Source organism: Cottoperca gobio, chromosome 21 (genome assembly GCF_900634415.1).
Source record: "Cottoperca gobio chromosome 21, fCotGob3.1, whole genome shotgun sequence".
NCBI classification, from domain to species: Eukaryota; Metazoa; Chordata; class Actinopteri; order Perciformes; family Bovichtidae; genus Cottoperca; species Cottoperca gobio.
Window position 1 is genome coordinate 22018274 of NC_041375.1, and position 19852 is coordinate 22038125.

The 19852-nt window shown below is 43.3% G+C and overlaps 1 protein-coding gene across 1 annotated transcript in view; it reads right to left on the bottom strand.

Moving 5' to 3' along the window:
• Positions 1-19852, bottom strand: part of LOC115026556 (contactin-associated protein-like 5) — a 63312-nt gene that overhangs the window by 36497 nt on the left and 6963 nt on the right. Inside the window, exons 2-3 of the mRNA XM_029459413.1 lie at positions 12245-12355; positions 6486-6679 (exon numbers count right to left, since the gene is read on the bottom strand). Coding sequence (XP_029315273.1) covers positions 6486-6679; positions 12245-12355 — 305 coding nt within the window. The remainder of the gene's footprint in view (positions 1-6485; positions 6680-12244; positions 12356-19852) is intronic.

Sequence of the window (19852 nt, forward strand, 5' to 3'; positions counted from 1 at the left end):
GAGCTATTCATTAGCTAGCAACATTCAGACGCTCCAGCGTGACTCATTAGTATTCAAGAGCAATACCACTACAAGAATACCACTGAGGCCGTCCTGAGCTGTGACGTTTGTTTTCTTTCTCTTTGGAATAACTTGCATCCGAACATCTTGTGTGTTTCAGCTGGGAGATGAAACGAAGCCTCGGAAATAAAGGCCTGAGGGTGCAGAAGATTTTCCAGAGGACCGAGGTCGGTCCTTATCCACATAAACAGCCCTAACCCCATTGTGACTTCATTATTTCTTTGCTTATGTCACTGTGGAACAGTTTCCCTCTCCATTCATTAAGATTCTTTACTCTTCCTCTCCAGCGATGAGCTCCCTCGTGTCAGATTTATTTTCAGTTGCATACAGCACAGACGCATACGTTTATTATAATCAATTCACTGGGGGATAAATCCTGCTGCCGGCAATGAAGACGCTACAGTATGTTCCTGAAAGGTCATCGGTCAGTTTAACAGCCTAAGGGAACAAATAGTGAGGAGAGAGCTGCGAGTCTGTGACCTTGCCAAGAGAGAGAATGCTACAGTAATCTCTGACCGGCAGTCAGTCAGCCAGCAGTCCCCCGACCAGGATCAACAAGGCCTGAGACATGTCTTCTATATATAAGAAGCAGCAGAGGGAACATTTTCTCTTATTGTTTAAGTCAACTAAAACTCCAGAGTTCAGTTTTGGGTTGAGGTTTGAAGAATATGAATTACATGTTATTAAAGTTCTATAGAGGTAGTGTCTGCAGCCACACTAGCATCCCTGTGAGGCTGCACAGTGATGCTTTGAGCTCCATGTTATCATCAGCATGGCAACGGTGACGAGCGCCGTCCACGCTGCTGATTCACTGTATTCACCAGTGGCTTCAATCCTGCTAGTGGGGAGTAATTAGGTAACAGTTCGCCTCATCGTTTGCGCCACCTTTTAAATCTTGCAATATTTACATTCTGGGTGCAGAAAGTTATTTAGTTATTTCCCTTGCCCATGCTAGCAGTAGCATTTTCTGTTTCTGCGTTGACTTCAGCAACGAAATAAAACATGTTTTTGAATCGGGAGCAATTTGAGGTTCGGTATCTTCGACATGCTGACTGCAGGGGGCGGGGATCGAACCACCGACCCTCTGGACGACCACTTTACATCCTCACAGCTGCCAACATGCTGCTGTGTACTGTAGCAGGGATGACGTTTAGGGTGTTAGCATGCACTAAACACAGAGTGCAGCTGAGGCTGATGGACATTTGGTTTTATGATCGTGATACACGAGCAGTTAGGGCATCACCAACGTCAGTAGGATTCATCCTCTGGGGACCTTGGATATCCGTACAAAATGTCACGGCAATCTTACAAATGTCAAGCTCATGGTGGCGCTAGAGGAAACATCAGGGGATTCATTTCTTGAATTTCCTGTGAGGTTGCATAATGTTGTAAAAGTGCAATCATGATACGAGATGCAATTACTCAGATACAATTAGCACGAATGCAAACACATTTTAATCCTTGTTAGATTCCCATCTACCTGAACTGCTAACAAGCATGGACATTAATGGATAAATTCCCCCCTTACAGACAATAATTTGTTCCACACATTTGTTCAAAGCTGCATTAAAAATAGATTTCTGAATAAGGCTTTTCAAGGATAATGAAGGTAATTGGAACCCCTTGCTAGAATATATTCCTCTTTCCACCTATGAATATTTGCAAAGAGTATCCAGCTAATTTACCGCGGGCTGGATTGCAAATACTATATAGGGAATTAGGTTAAAGCGGGATTTAAAACAGGGGCTCTGCGGTTTTTAAAGAGTTTACTTTAAAAGTACCATCAAGCAAAAACCTATTTTTTTTTTTTTTACATAAGGAAAGACATTCAAGATAAGTCTTTGTAAGTCACTTTGAGTTTCACAGCACATAAGCTGATAGAAGTCCATATTTAATTTCCTAAAAGCTTCTGCAGACATACTGTAAGTCATTTCCACAGATTTTCTCGCCTGGCCTTCACTAATTAGGTTAATATCAGCTTGTAGAGTAGTGCCATCATGTCGGTTCACTTGTTCATCTTGAACTTCGTAAAGCTTTGTTCATAAGATTCCCACTGACAGGACACACAGTGACTGAGGTCAGAGAGAAACAAACTGGCAAATGAATCGTTGACACGTGAAGGAGAGGTTAAATACGGACTTTTACTATATGTTTAAGCCTAAACGGGTCAATAATAATGTTCATTATTTCTATTTTCAGTGGTTTTATGTCACGCTCTGCTTCTCCCCTTACCTGCTGCACTTCTGTATTTTCTCACTTCCCCGCCTCCACCTCACCAGCCAGCCACTCCCACCTCATCAGCTCACCTCCAGCTGCAGCTCATCTCCAATCAAACGGGTGTTTAAGCCTCTGCTGCTCACCCGATTGTACTTGGACAATTGCGAGACTCTCCAGCACTTTGTACTGGACTCATTTCTCTGCCTGCCTCTTCTGAGTCCCGATCCTCTCCCCGGCCACGATCTACCGTCTGCCGCCTGCCTGTCCGTCTCCTGGTTTGTCTGCGTGGACCTTTTTCACAAGTACTTGTGCTCATTATCTGTCCTGCCCTGCACCTGCCAAGCTCTTGACATTAAACATCATTATATCAACTGTTCTTGGTTTTCTTGGGTCCAAATGTATCCTGTGACAGTTTAATTTGTTTTAGAGTGCCTTTAATACCCAGTGGAGGAGCTTAAGGATGAAGATGTCCTTCCATAAATACTGTCCAGGTTAACATAATATGTGGTCTGGATATTAATGGTCCTCAGAGGATGGCTGACATTGATTTTTGGAGACTCTCTAGAGCCATCGTCAGGGAGAAATGTACCACTAAACCAAAGCAAAAGGCCACTTTGCAGACTATTAAAGGGATATTTTGGATGTTTTGAAGCGGTGTTGTATGAGGTACTTAACCAAACTCTGTATTTCCTATAGTGGGCACGCCCCCAGTTTGGAGAAAAGCAATGCACTGCTGTGTAGAGGGGCAGCAGCAACACTTATTTCAGTTGCCTGACACCAAAACTAAATATCAGCTCACGTTTGTCTGATTTGGCAAATATTTAATTATATTCTACTAAACCGTGTTAAATATCCAGACTCCTGGAAGGACTTGACAAATAAATACTCATCAGTGTTTGTTCCGTACCATCTAATTTTTAAACGCCGCAGCATCTAGGTGATGCCAGCAGGGTTGTCGACCTTAAGACCCGTTTTTTAATTGAGCTCATTTTTCCATGGAGCTAATTTGGCTCGGCAAGCTAAGAATGACTGAGAGCTAAGAATGGCTGAGAGCTAGCAGTCGTATCAGCAGCTGCTGCTCTCTCATTAGTCCTCTTCAGTTCAGTTTCTGGCAGTGAGCAGTTACCTTTGAGCTTCACTTGTTAAAATGCCAGACGGATGCGAGTACGCATCAGCCAAAGGTCTCGGTGAACGCTGTAGTTAGTCAGCTCGAGTGTGAGTCTCAGAATCAGAGATTTTGGACTAATTGGCAAACATTCATCCTGCACTATATAAACGATACGATAAACCCAAGTTCACATGAACACCAAAAAGAAGAGCTGGGTGGCGTGGGGTTTAAATTGTCTTGAGCATTAAATACACATCAGTAAATGTAAAAGCTCAGTCACGGCTGTTTTAACTGCGTGCCAAGTGTCTGGGTGTGAAGCTGTTTTGACTGCAATGATGTACCGCTGTTTGCTGCGCAGTGTTTTATGTTTTTATGTGAAGTTATCTTCCACGGAGTAGCACAGGCAGGCTGTGGACAGTAGTCAGGGCTTTCCACAGGGACATGGAGGAAAATTAAACATATGAAAAGCTCTGCTCATAATTTAAGTGTTTTAAGTGTTTGTTGTTATAGTTCCACCAACCACAACAAAAGAAAATGTATTTTTTTAAGCGATTTGAAATTGCTTTCAAATTGCACATCTTGAACTCGTGTAGGCTGGGTACTCTAGTTTTCAGTAAACGTTACTCGTATAGTATTTGTTGTTCAGCCTTGGCTTAATTCACATTCAGTGTGACGGTGACAGTGTGAAGGCTTGTGGAGGGGTGATTCTGACGACTTCAAAAGAGTTGGCGCTGTTTCAGAGTTCATATTTCATCATTTTTTCCTAAACTCCAGTAGATTTAAACAAAGGTTGGACGAAGACAGATACTTAAAAACAACACTGTACATAATGTGGTGTACGTTTGTGCTTTTCTAATTTCAACACAATGGAAGAAAAGAACACGCTGCAGCAGTGACATGCCAGTGGGAAACTACACACTCTGCTAATTGGACATCTTGTCAGCAGCGCTTGACGTAACTGGGGCAAACACAATAAAGGATTAATAACATCAATTGTGTCAACATCAGGCTATTTTCTGAGAAGTTTAGTCCTTACGAGCCGTAACGAGCCGTGACAATACATGGAAGACCAATAAAAGCCGTATAATAACCATGCAGACACCAGACATTTCCCACATCTTGAGATGAGTCGGAAAAGGTGAGGACATGTAATCAGACTCTCACCTGTAAGGTCGTCATTAAAATTGGTCCACATGGAAAAGTGACAATATCTCTTGTGACTTATGTGGCTGAGAAATGGTGTGACCATGAACTGCAGAACTCAAAAGCAAGTTTTTACATTCAAGTCCCATCGGAAGCTGAAGGAAATGGTAATATATCTGGAAATACCTAAATCATTTATTAAAACAGAAGGTCTCATCTTGCACAAGTTGCTTACAACACACACACACACACACACACACACACACACACTCCGTATTAATACTAATAGGAACATAAAAAGCTTCTGATGAAGCGATCCAACTCATTTGAGATCGGGGAAGTTGACCAATCAGCTGTCTTTAAAGCTAAATACAATTTAAACAGCCCTTTCTCTGAGGATATAACCCACATACTGTATTCCTAATAAAACATACAGTAGCATACAGTAAGCTCCACATTCCTATTATTAATGTTTCTATCAAAACTGGGCAATTCCCAGATGGACGGGAAAATGCCGTGCAATGCCTATTTTTAAAATCCAGGGACGCTGAAGAGTTTAGCAACTACAGAGCAATTAGTCTTCTTCCAACTCTGTCTCGAGTGCTGCAGAAGGTTGTCTCAGAACATCTTCAGAGACGAACCTTTAGTGCAGCAACTTAATGTACAATGCAAGTAAACAGTCACTGTCAGTTTTATTGAAAAGGCTGTGAACAGTGTGTTAATGTTAATAACATCGACGTCAGGTCTTCAGAAGTACGTCCTATTGTCTGTCCTGTTTGACACTCAACACTAAGAGAACAAAGTTCCTCCGTCTCTCCGTTGAACAGCTACCTGCAACAGAATCCTTGAATGTTAGAATTAAAGGTGAATATCATTGAACTACTAACAGAGACGATGTATTGAGGGATCACTTTTAGATATCATATTCTCATATCTGTCTCACGGTGCGGCTGCCAGTCTGTAAATCTATAAAGGGGCATTGGACACAAGATTTTAAAATTTTGCTAACTTTATTGATTTTCATTATGCAAAGCTTGTGTTTAAATATTTAAAAGGCCTTGGCCCTCAGTATTTTCTGCAAAAAACACCCAGACTTTACGGAGCTTGAGCAGGTCCAGAGCTTAAAGTGGAAACTGTAAGGTTGCATTCTGCAAAACTTGCTTTCCTCAGACATGTTTCTGTTAAACGAGCAAAGTCTTGCTATCGAATCACTTGCAACCACATCCTAGTTAATTCAGCATCCAACCTGCACTCATGTCTCAACTTTTAAATTACTGTTGCTGTATTTAGTTTACCTTCTTTTTTCTTTTTTTTTACCTCTTTTTACTTCCAGGCCCAATTTCCTCAAATTCAAAGACCCAACAAAGCATAGTTGGAGACACAGATCAAAGTTAATTACTGATACAACACTGAGAATTGCTATAAAGAGAAGTAGCAGGCTTTACAGAAGCTCACAGACGACAATTAAAAAGAGAGAGAGAGGCTTGACTGTGTGATTGCTTCTCATGTGTGCTGTGTTACAGTGATAGCAGACTATGTGGTCTGTTGGCTTCTCTAACAAGCAATATATTGTGCAAGATGAGCATTAGAGACAGAGACGTATTCATGAGTTAAAGAGCTTAATTTCTATTCCTGCACAAAATATATAAATTCAAGCAAGTTCAATTATCCGATATTTATATCATGTTTCAAAAACTTTCATGACAACATTCACGAATGTTCAGGAACCAATGGGAACCAATGGAAACCAATGGAAACCAGGTGCCTTCTAGGTGTTGCAAACATGCATCGCTGCAAAACATGATGATGCATCGGTTCAGGGTTAGGTTTCCAACTCTCAACAAGAAAGCAAATAAGCATATTTCCACACATCTAATACAAATGAGCAAAATAAAACATATAATATTGATCTTGCCTGGATTAAATTAGTTTACAGAAAGCTGATGTGCAGACTCACCCCGACGCCGTCCTCGTGCCTGTACTGTTTCCAGGCCCGGCCTGTGTCACTGTAGAGTAGCAGGTAACTGCTGACCCAGTCCCAGCTGTCATAACGACCCTGTGTGGCCACGGCCGTCACCTCCATCTGCTCCCTGAGGTCCACCTGGAGCCATGGCTCTTGGTCTGTCACCATGGGAGACCAGCCTCCGGCTCCTGAGAAACACAAAACATCGATATTGTGGATATCGATGCGATGAACAGTGCAGTGTTGTGATTAATGCTAAGTCGCCACAGGGCTCAAATTGCAAAAATATATTTAGTCCGGATGTGAGTACAGGGAGTGATTGCATATGAAAGGCTTCAAGGTGAAGTTACACACCAGCAGACACAGTGGAGGTCGCTCAGCCGCCTCACTTCTTGGAAAATAGCTTATTCATTTTGAAATGTGTACAGCCCGACTCCAGAACTTATGAAGAGCAGAATCCGGCAAGCTCAACAAGCTTACCTCTGTCCACAAGCCTCCCCTCCACAATATCCAGTGTGTATCACTTGTCTCTCTGGAAAACTGAAACTGGAGGTTTTCTCTTCATATTATCGACAAATGGTAATATTTTAGCACCTTTTCTACAATCTTCTAATTGTTTTCTTTCTTGTTGTTAGAATTCATCAACTGTGGCTCTAATAACATTTTTATGGAATATATATATATATATCTACAGGAGAGGATACATTTATCCTCTCTGGGAACCATCACCTTATCGTGGTGGAGAGGTTTGTGTGTCCCTATGAACCTGAGAGCTGTGTTGTCTGGAGCCTAGTGCTCCTGGTAGGGTCTCCCAAGGCAAATTGGTCTCAGGTGAGGGGCCAGACTAAGAATGGTTCAAAAACGACTTCATGAAAGAAAGGAAAAGGAAAGGAGAGACCCTGCCCGGAGGAAGCCCGGGGCCCCCGTCTGGAGCCAGGCCCAGAGGGAGGGCCCGACAGCGAGCGCCTGGTGGCCGGGTTTGCCACGGAGCCCGGTCGGGCACAGCCCGAAGAATCTACGTGGTGCCTCCCATCCATCCATCCTGTGGGCCCACCACTCATGGGAAAAACCGCTGGGGTCGGGTGCGCTGTCACATGGGTGGCAGTGATGGTCAGGGACCTCGACGGACCAGACCCGGGCAGCAGAGGCTGGCTCTGGGGACGTGGAACGTCACCTCTCTGTGGGGGAAGGAGCCGGAACTAGTGCGGGAGGTGGAGCGCTACCAGTTGGATCTGGTGGGGCTTACCTCCACGCACAGTCTTGGCTCTGGAACCGTACTCCTGGATAGGGGTTGGACTCTATTCTTCTCCGGAGTTGCCGAAGGTGTGAGGCGTCGGGCCGGGGTGGGGATACTCACTAGCCCCCGGCTGAGCACCGCTATGTTGGAGTTTATCCCGGTGGACGAGAGGGTCGCCTCCCTACGCCTTCGGGTTATGGGGGGGAAAAGTCTGACTGTTGTTTGTGCCTATGCCCCAAACCGCAGTTCTGAGTATTCGGCCTTCTTGGAGACCCTGAATGGAGCCATGCAGAGGGCTCCAGTAGGGGACTCAGTAGTCTTGCTGGGAGACTTCAACGCACACGTGGGAAACGATGGAGACACCTGGAGAGGCGTGATTGGGAGGAAGGGCCTCCCTGATCTAAACCCGAACGGTCGTTTGTTATTGGACTTCTGTGCTAGTCATGGAATGGCCATAACAAACACCATGTTCGAACATAAGGATGCTCATAAGTGCACGTGGTACCAGAGCACCCTAGGCCAAAGGTCAATGATCGATTTCGTAATCGTATCATCTGACCTGAGGCCCCATGTTTTGGACACTCGGGTGAAGAGAGGGGCGGAGCTGTCGACTGATCACCATCTGGTGGTGAGTTGGATCAAGGGGTGGGGGAAGACTCTGGACAGACCTGGTAAACCCAAACGGGTAGTGCGGGTGAACTGGGAACGTCTGGAGGAAGCCCCTGTCCTGGGGATCTTTAACTCACACCTCCGGCGGAGCTTTTCAGCCATCCCTGTGGAGGTTGGGGGCATTGAACCTGAGTGGGCGATGTTCAAAACCTCTATTGCTGAAGCTGCGGTGATGAGCTGTGGTCTCAAGGTCTTAGGTGCCTCAAGGGGCGGTAACCCTCGAACACCGTGGTGGACCCCGGTGGTCAGGGAAGCCGTCCGACTGAAGAAGGAGTCCTTCCGGGTTATGTTATCCGGGAGGACTCCGGAAACAGTTGCAGGGTATCGAAGGACTAGAAGGGCGGCAGCTTCTGCCGTGTCAGAGGCAAAGCAGCGGGTGTGGGAGAAGTTCGGAGAAGCTATGGAGAAGGACTTTCGGTCGGCACCAAGGTGCTTCTGGAAAACCATCCGGCACCTCAGGAGGGGGAAGCAAGGAACCATCCAAGCTGTGTACAGCAAGGGTGGGACCCTGCTGACTTCAACTGAGAAGGTTATCGGCCGGTGGAAGGAGCACTTTGAGGAACTCCTGAATCCGACTAACACGCCCTCTATGGTTGAGGCAGAGCTGGAAGCTGATGGGGGATCATCGTCAATTTCCCTGATGGAAGTCACTGAGGTAGTCAAAAAACTCCACAGTGGCAAAGCCGCAGGGGTTGATGAGATCCGTCCAGAAATGCTGAAGGCTTTGGGTGTTGAGGGGCTGTCTTGGTTGACACGCCTCGTCAACATTGCGTGGAAGTCTGGGACAGTGCCTAGGGGTTGGCAGACCGGGGTGGTGGTTCCCCTATTTAAAAAGGGGGACCAGAGAGTGTGTGCCAACTACAGGGGTATCACACTTCTCAGCCTCCCTGGTAAAGTCTACTCCAAGGTACTGGAAAGGAGGGTTCGGCCGGTAGTCGAACCTCTGATTGAAGAGGAACAATGCGGATTCCGTCCTGGTCGTGGAACAACGGACCAACTCTTCACTCTCGCAAGGATCCTGGAGGGGGCCTGGGAGTACGCCCATCCGGTCTACATGTGTTTTGTGGATCTGGAGAAGGCGTATGACCGGGTCCCCCGGGTGATACTGTGGGAGGTGCTGCGGGAGTATGGGGTGAGGGGGTCACTTTTGAGGGCCATCCAATCCCTGTACGCCCAAAGCGAGAGTTGTGTCCGGATACTCGGCAGTAAGTCGGACTCCAGTTTCCAGTGAATGTTGGCCTCCGCCAGGGCTGCGCTTTATCACCAATCCTGTTCGTGATTTTCATGGATAGGATATCGAGGCGTAGTCGTGGAGGAGATGGGTTGCAGTTCGGTGACCTGAGGATCTCATCGCTGCTCTTTGCAGATGATGTGGTCCTTATGGCATCATCGGTCTGTGACCTTCAACAGTCACTGGATCGGTTCGCAGCCGAGTGTGAAGCGGTTGGGATGAGGATCAGCACCTCCAAATCTGAGGTCATGGCTCTCAGCAGGAAACCGGTGGATTGCCTACTCCGGGTAGGGAATGAGCCATTACCCCAAGTGAAGGAGTTCAAGTACCTCGGGGTCTTGTTTGCGAGTGAGGGGACAATGGAGCTAGAGATTGGCCGGAGAATCGGAGCAGCGGGGGCGGTATTACAGTCACTTTACCGCACCGTTGTGACGAAAAGAGAGCTGAGCCAGAAGGCAAAGCTCTCAATCTACCGGTCGATCTTCGTTCCTACCCTCACCTATGGTCATGAAGGCTGGGTCATGACCGAAAGAACGAGATTACGGATACAAGCGGCCGAAATGGGTTTTCTCAGACGGGTGGCTGGCGTCTCCCTTAGAGATAGGGTGAGAAGCTCAGCCATCCGTGAGAGACTCGGAGTAGAGCCGCTGCTCCTTTACCTTGAAAGGAGCCAGTTGAGGTGGTTCGGGCATCTAGTAAGGATGCCACCTGGGCGCCTCCCTAGGGAGGTGTTCCAGGCACGTCCAGCTGGGAGGAGCCCCCGGGGAAGACCCAGGACTCGGTGGAGAGATTATATCTCCTCTCTGGCCTGGGAACGCCTCAGGATCCCCCAGTCGGAGCTGGAGGATGTGGCCCGGAGAAGGGAAGATTGGGGTTCCTTACTGGAGCTGCTGCCCCCGCGACCCGATCCCGGATAAGCGGTAGACGATGGATGGAGGGAGAGAGAGAGAGACGGGAGAGAGGGACGGGGGGGAGAGAGAGAGAGAGAGAGAGAGAGAGAGAGAGAGAGAGAGAGAGAGAGAGAGAGAGAGAGAGAGACACACAGGAGAGAGAGAGAGAGAGAGAGAGAGAGAGAGAGAGAGAGAGAGAGAGAGAGAGAGAGAGAGAGAGAGAGAGAGAGAGACAGGAGAGAGAGAGAGAGAGAGAGAGACAGAGAGAGAGAGAGAGAGACACAGAGAGAGAGAGAGAGAGAGAGAGAGACAGAGAGAGAGAGAGACAGGAGAGAGAGAGAGAGAGACAGGAGAGAGAGAGAGAGACAGAGAGAGAGACAGAGAGAGAGACAGAGAGAGAGAGAGAGAGACAGAGAGAGAGACAGAGAGAGAGAGAGAGAGAGACAGAGAGAGAGACAGAGAGAGAGAGAGACAGAGAGAGAGAGAGAGAGAGAGAGAGAGAGAGAGAGAGAGAGAGAGAGAGAGAGAGAGAGAGAGAGAGAGAGAGACACACAGGACAGAGAGACAGGAGAGAGAGAGAGAGAGAGAGAGACAGACATAGAGATAGATAGAGAGAGAGAGAGAGATATATAGAGACAGGAGATATATATAGAGGATAGATATATAGTATATATATATATAGATATATATATATATATATATATATATATATACACACACATATATATATATATACACATATATATATATACACACACAGTACATTATATATATATATATATATATATATGTACTGTGTGTATATATATATATATATATATGTATATATGTATATATATATACAGTATATATATATATATATACTGTATATATATACTGTATATATATATATATATATACAGTATATATATATATACTGTATATATATATATATATATATATATATATATATTAGATTATAGGAAAGGAATTTATGACCTCACGCTGATTGCACGTACATCATTATACACATAATGTATGTACTATTGTTGGCAGTACATTAGTTTTTATTTTCACATTTAGTTAACTTCTGTACAGTCACACTAGAGTTTGTCTTTAAATAAATGTGCCTTAAATCGTTTTGTTTTTTTAATTCCTTGAGTTAGCAGTGCTGTAGTAACATCCAGCCTCCAGCATCGACTTACTGTCATGTTGTGTTTAATTTGTATTATAAGTTCTTGTGTTTGTCTTTGTTTCCCTTTTGTTTCAAAAATGTTTCTCTTTGAGATCCTTTTGTTAAGTCAGTTTGTCATTGTTGGGTCAGTTTACTCAGTTATATGTAGTTTATGTTGCGTTAACAAGCCCGAGACCTTTCGTTGCATATCTTTCTGAATTGTTGTTTCATTTTTGGGTAAATAAAACCTCTTTTTGTAAATCCGCCAGTGACTCCTAAGCTCGTTTCATCACAGTCATTCTCATAAAAGTCCCTTTCTTTGTCATTTAACAGTCACAGTAGTTGCATAATGTCATTAAGAAATGAGTTCTTTAGTTTGATACTTTATTTCAGTCCACCAGTTATTAAACAAATCCTCTTCTCATCTATTCAAATGTCTGAACTCGAGTCCCTCTGAAAGATGCTGTAAATGTCTTCACACATTATTGCTTCATGGTAACTGCTGGTAAAGCAGGTGGGTGCTGCATATCAGAAATACTGAATCAATGCAAGAACATCCGCTCTTGTACTCACCGTCTCTTCTGTTGAGCTTGGCGTTGTGAGCCGCATAACTGACCGAGGACTGAGAGGAGCTCTGAAAGGATGAATGGGGTAACGTGGACAGCAGAGGAGCATTGCAACTATCTGTGGAGAAAGAAACACATAAACAAACAGAGGCCATTAACTGTGTGTTCATACATACGTGTGTACAAGTGGCCGCAGCTTATTGTTGCACATGAGATGTACTTCACATGCAAATATGGCTATTTGAGGAAAGATTCTGAAGGAGTTTTACTGCTTGCCATACTTAGGATTTATTCAGATGAGAGAAATAATATAGAAAATTAATCCTTAAGGAGCTTAACATGTTGGTTCAGAGTGCATCTTTACCTGTCGGTGGTGGAGTTTCAAAGCAAGAACTGGGGGAAAATAACATGGCTGCTCACTTATCCAGTTCACAGATGCCTCAAACAGTCTATTAACCCATGCGGTGACCCTTGAAAATAGCACAGAAAACTATATGGCTCCCGTTGTGTGCACATGTGTGTGTCTGTGCGTGTTCTTTTTTAATCCCACAGTGTGAGATTACATCACATCCAACAGGCAGGAACCGATTAAGAGTCCAGTGATCTAAACCTGTCAGTCTCGTCTTACTCTGATCCACCGCGCCCGCCACAATAAGAGCAGCGAGTCAAACAACAACAGCAGCCTCTCCACTGTTGGAGTGCAGAGCTGCATTAAGGCCTGTATCAGAGAACGTAATGAAAACTGGCACCAGCCTGATTACAATTATCCCTGTACTCTCTCCATCAGCGTGCAGTTCACTTCTCTGAGTGCGAGAGGCTTTTTTTGTTTTCTGATGCCATTTTACTCCGGGTTCAGATGGATTCTAAGCACATCTGGAGTGGCAATTGGCCATCCATCTGGTAGACAAGAGCACAGCAGAACTGACAGCATGTGCTCGTTCTCCTTTTGGGCGTCCCACCGAATTTCGACTGACCTGATTTGATTGCTCTCAGATCGCTTGCCAAGAGATTTCTCTAATCCTGATTTCAAGTGTGACTAAAGTGGATCAAGCTGTTTAGTCCAAGACTCAAATTACGGCTGAGCTGCAGTTGCAGATGTTCATTGGGGGAATGAGAACAGTGGCATGCTACTGGAACCGTGTTTACTATGCAAGCACAGCACATCTTAATCTGTCAAAAATCTCCCAAATCCCACTTTTAATCCCTTAAGGATAACTCTCACTCCTATCTTCTTTTCAATCTGTATCCACAACACCCTGTCTTGCACGATGCATCTATGGTTAGAGAGGTGAAAAATGCCCAGACAAATGCTTTGGCGCTTCATTCAATGCACCCTTCACATGACACTATACAACAATGAGACCTCGAATTGACAGGTGATGTGAGATGCTGTGTGAGTTTCTTCATGCGCAAAATGTGCGTCTTGCAGACCCTGTTGTTGTTTACAGATTTGGTCTTGTGCCAAATGCCTGGCTGTCAGTCAGGAAGACTTATGGATGGAGGATGATTTGCCTGCAAAGCTGCTCCTTGGCCTGTGGGATAACTGAAAATCCTCTGAAGCTGACTCACGATCTCTACGCGAGGCTCAGAGGCTTGAATCTTACAGCCAAATGAACCCAGACGTGCATCTGAATGCATGGACATAAACACATGCACACAGCTACGAGCCAAGAGGGAACACTTAATCTCTTTTGAAATCACAAGTGCACAAGCTGAAATCAAGAGCTTTCAGTTTCAGTCACAGCAGTGCGAGGATGATGTGTTTTTATGTTTCTGTATACACTAAGAGGAGGTAGAGTGGTGCCATGTTGACGCTTTTGGGTTTGCAGCACACCAGAGGTTATCACTGATTGTGTCGGCGATAAGAATAATGGATGAAAAAGAGCAGTGGCTGCACAGCGACTCACAGCCGCACATTTATTTAGTCCGACTGAAATCCAACTATCGTCTATTTAAATACTTTTTTGTATCCCAAAAAAACCACATAAAATCAGCGCTGCTTTGGTTTCTTTTGACGATATAAGTCTTTATTAACGGCTTTCATTTCTTAAATTGTAAAGACATGTCTGACGATGCAGTTTTTAGCAAGCGTTACTCAAACGAGAATAAATTGCACATTTGTTTGGGGACTATTTTCAGCTGTGGATTAATATATTTGGTGTTCAGTGATTATCTCCAGCTCTGGAACAGTGAATGTGGGATCGACTGAAAATAAACAACAGTGCCTGCGTTTACCATAATGAGGGAACATGTCACGATGTGGCTCATTTCTGTGTTTCCACAATGGAGCTTTATGGCAAAGAGGAATAAGCCACAGTACACCGGGCTTGGCTGCAGAGACATTTTGTGTTAGCAGGATCAATTCTTTGTTGGTTTTGATCTTTTCATGGGATTTCTTGACAATAAGAAAAAAGATATAATATTGCCAGCCAAATCCTTTAATGTTCTTTTTCAAAAGCCTTGCACCATTTTCCATCCTTTCATTTTGAAAAGATGTCCTCTTCCTAACCATACATTCTCCGACGAATGATTGCAAACACGTTTAGATTTAGAACGAGATTCCACTCTGCGGCCCGGTGTCCCGTCTGTGTCATTTGAAATTAAAAACTCTAATTAACTTCATACAAATAATCTTTTCAAGGACATCAGGCATCTGAGAGTTGAAAGAAAATGTGAGATCTTTGAAACTACTCTCTTGTGCTCTTCATTTCCAGCTGTACATTAGATCAGAGATGAAAGAAGGATTACGATCATTGAATTAAGTGAAAGTATAGTAAACGGTAAATGAACTGCATAAAAAGTGCCGCCGATCGGGAGCAACTTGAGGATCGGTGTCTTGCTCAAGGACACTTTGATGCGTGTGAACAGGAGGAACAGTCAACCTCGAGATTGAAGGACAACCCACTCTACACAGCACAACATACTCCAAAGTCCTGCATTCAAAACCTTACTTAGGTAAAACTGTGTAAGAATTATCAGCAGAATGTACTTAAAGTGTCAAAAGGGTTAGGGTTAGGGTTAGATAGATAGATAGATAGATAGATAGATAGATAGATAGATAGATAGATAGATAGATAGATATCTATCTATATATAAATATATATATATATATAAATATAAATATACAAACTCCTCTGAAAACTCACACTTCTTGGAACACTGATTCTTGCACATAGATATAACAAGACAAACTGGCACAAGACGAGGGGAGACAGGACTGTTTATACAAGAGGTGAGTGAGCACAGGTGGAAACAATCAGGGGCGGGGCAGACGCTGACGATGGCGGGAAACCACACAAAGACAGGAAGTAAAGGGATCTGGGTTGAGAAACAAAAGGTAGGTACAAAATAAAACAGGAAGTGACAAGACAACATGAAAAACTCAACAAACTCGACGAGACATGACAGTTTTACTATATACAATGTTTTTAGATTAATATCACGGCTGCATTAAAGTATATGTTGCATGTTACTGCTGTATATTTAAGGTTGTGCTGATTTCAACTCCATATTGTTTGGTAGTTTAATCTACAGCGAAGCATGAAATTCTATAAGAAAAATGAGCTCAGAAACACAGCTCTGTTCTCAGCTTCGTGGCGATGCAGCTGAAGGTTTTTAAATAGTGTATTTAGCTAAAGAAGTAGGATCCCTTTCTCATCACGAAGGAACATTCCTTCAGTTTATCAGAACAATTCCAAACCAATTATTTTAGTTTTTACTTTCATAGACAGGCATGAACAATTGTAATCTGAAAAAGTAAAGCTGTCGTGCAATAAAATGTACAATATGTGGCCATGAGATGTAGTGGAGGAGACGTATAAAAGAGAAACAAAGTAAAGTCAAATTTGTACTTAAAGGTGCTAAATGGGAAATTCAGAGCATCTCTATGGTTGAAGGACGGTAACGGGAATATGATCGCAGTGAGCGGTGACCATTAGCCAGTGGGACACAGACACAGGGACTCACGCGCACTGACATGCTCGTGCGTCCATCCTGCCAACCAAAACAAAGAACAGAGAAGCTCAGATTACAACACACACGGAGGGAGTGAGACTCCACCATATCGTCACAGAGCTAATAGTTGTTTGCTGCTATTTTTAATCCTCCGAACGCCACATATAGAAGCTTTAAGCACATTTTTTGAGTAAATGAGTCTGTGTTTGATAGTTGCATTGTCTCAGCCGTAATGTACATAAAGCCCTGTTTCCAATGCTCTCCCCTGCTCATTAGCAAGCCCGCCTTAACCTGAGTGCACAAACAGATGCTGCTCCACAAAGAAATCAAACTCAATTATCACAACAAAGTGCTTTTGTAACACACATGGGCAGGATATTTTAAGCTCTAGTTGCAGAGGCATAATCGCACCTGAAGACAACTACACGCCCGAATCAAATAAACACGGCTCGCCAGATACACGAGGATGCCTGAGTTTCCTCTTGGATATTGAGTCTGGGGGAAATGTACAAACAGTTGGGATGTGAGAAAATGCCAAAGGGATTTCCTAAAAATAGAACATGCAATAGAGAGATTGTCCAAGGGCAGAGCGTAGCAGAGCAGACTCCTCAATCTGACCTGATCCTCTTTTCTGGGTGGAGCAAACTCATGTGATTAAGTTACAGCTGCAAAATCAGACTGTAACTCGCAAACATAGTTCAAAGAGCATTATAGAAACATCGTGAGGAACAGGTGAGATGATGTGGACGTAGACGGATGACTGGTCTACTGATGTGCTGCAGATATTTGTTACATGTTAACAATCAGTGGTGCAGTAAGTGAATTTACACAAGTACTGCAATTTCTGAGGTATTTTACTGTAACGTATATACTAAGTATTTACGTTTCATGGAACTTCTGAGGGAAATATTGTACTTTTTACTCCATTACAAGTATTTAACAGCTGATACTACAGGTTACATTTATAATTACACATTAGTAAACATGAAAATAATCCAAATTGATCAAATACCAACTTGAAATGCCGTTTACACATTAATGCACAGAGCAATAAGTATAATAGGTACAATAATAAAAGGGTGTATTCTCCTGACAATACATAGATTAAATATCTATCTGTTTAGTTTAATATACTTTAACTTGTTGCATTTCTACTTTTCTGCAACAGAAGTAGCTCTGCGCCACACAGGAGTTTATGTTGCTCATATTTCTGTGCACAAAAAGTGTTTTATTGTAATAAAACACATTTAAATGTCTGGTTTTATTATTCTTACAGGGGGTTTAAATAATTAAATTACTTCAACCGCATAAGTCCTTGTTATTTATTCAAATGTTCCGAAGTACACTAAGGTCTAAGAAAATGTAATTACATTCTGAATAACTGATGGCCCGTGCGTCTGTCCCGTGTGTCCCGTGTGTCCTTGCACATAAAGTCCTCCATCATTGAAGAGCTGACGCAGTATTCTGCTTTTCCTTTAACAATGAATGCATTTCTTTCAATTAGCAGATTCATCATTCGTGGTGGTCCAATGAGAGCAGAACTTCAAATGAAAGATACAATTAATAAAAGGCTACAAACTGTTTTAGAAGAAACACAACTAAATGTAATGACTTAGAAGTCTATAAAATGTCAGCTGCTCGTTACAAGTTACTCAGCATACATCAAAGCATAACTTTGCATAGCTGTGAATCACACTGTTTGTATTTTCTATTTGACAAATGAGTTAAACATTTATTCAAGTTGTCATCTGTTAATATCCTGTGAGTGATTATTTTGACTAACGTCTCAGCGGCGTAGAACCGAGTCTTTAGGCCAGAGACAGGTTTTATGAAAAGCAAGAAATCATGACTTAAATATTCTCCACTTCAACCATCACTTCCATGATATATACACGTGAATAGTTTTATTCTGTCAACACAACCTATACATAACACACTTGTTGACATAATTATAATTATAGAAATAATTCAATGAAATGCTTAACACCTTCACGGCAGTGATTAACATCACGAGAACAAAGGCAGTCTGCTGGAGCGTAAGTTCAGTCAACACAGACCACAGAGTCGATAATATGAAAGGGGGCAGCGATGCTATCGTGTGACAGAGAGGCCTCCGCCTTCTGTGTGGTATCGATGAAGCTTCATATGATACCTCGCGTGCACTGAGGCTTTGGGGCTCAGTGACCTCTGCTCTGCGATAGCCCGAGTAGATCTAAGGTATCAGCTGACAATTAGTCCCAAATGCTGGCTGAATTCAAGGAAACGCACATCGATACAAATGATTGAGAAACACGGCGTGGTTTACTGTAGCACTTCATTTATCTGAGCACTGCATACAACCTAAAGGGACCTATAAGCATTTACAGGCAGCCGGCGAGATGTTTTACTGGACCATCGACCGCGTTAGTGATTATACACATCTCAACTGGCAAACATTAATTATTCAACCCTGATTCAGGGGCGGAGGGAAGCAGGATTTGTGCTAATTTTACTTATCATCTTGGTAAAGACGAGATTAGATATTTGAAAACAAAGGGTTAATAAGGGCAATTAGCAGCAATTAGGGGCTCATATCTTAACATTCATGATATAATGTGTGATGTCACAGGGTGAAATAAAGAGAAACTCTTTTACTGGGTTAATGTAATTTGATTACTCGCGCTTCCGTCCAAAATTGGGCAGTTTGCTTTAAAATGTTCCTCCGCTAAATTGACTTGAAAGGGTTGGGCGATATCGAAATCCTCCGACGGACCATATTGCTTTAAGAAAAACAACGATATACAAATGTATCGTCCAATAACGAAATGAAGAGAGAGACGCACGTAGATATAAATATCTGTGGAGTGGAGACACATTTGCTGCAATAAGTGGCCAATATGTTTAAGAATGAGATCAATAACTCAGATCGATTAACTGGTGAGGTTATTTTTTATCATTATTGATTAACTAACACAGATGTAAGGCTACATTGTGTCCCCAACCTATACGTTTTCATCAGCGGAAAACATAGCAAATGATAATTATTAAGCAATCGGCTGGATGGTTAGTTATGAGATGTGATCTCTTCTTTCACGTTCTCTGGCTCTTCCTTCTTCAGTTGGTTCAAAACCAAAATAATTGCCAAATATGGGCGTTTGCATTCTTTTTGCTGACATCTTTCCTGCTGGAGTTAGAGCTACAGGGGTAATTAGGTACGGTAGCATGCTAGCATGTTGTTACTTACTACAGTTATGAGGTGAAACATAGAGAAAGCACGAGGAAACGAGAATATAGCGCAGAATTCATAACAGGCGTTGCATAATTGAATATCTTTTTGTTTTTGAACCAAACAGTATCGTGTGGACCAATAGTCAGAGCCTCCTCTGCCGCAGTGGCCCGTGGATCGAGTCCGACCCAGGACACTTTGCTGCATGTCTCCTCCCTATCGGCTCTGCCTTCCCTGTCTCTCTCTCACTATCCAAATAAAGCCGAAATGCTACAATCATCTTAAATCTAAATCTATCCAAACAGTTATATATATTATATTTTATATTTACAAAAGCAGCATTTTCTTCTGAGTCAAAAGAGCCAATATTGATTTAGACTTTGGTAGAGACAGGAAGAACACATCTTTGGAGAGAGAGAGAGAGTGGTTTCTCATGGAGTAATATAGATTTTTAAA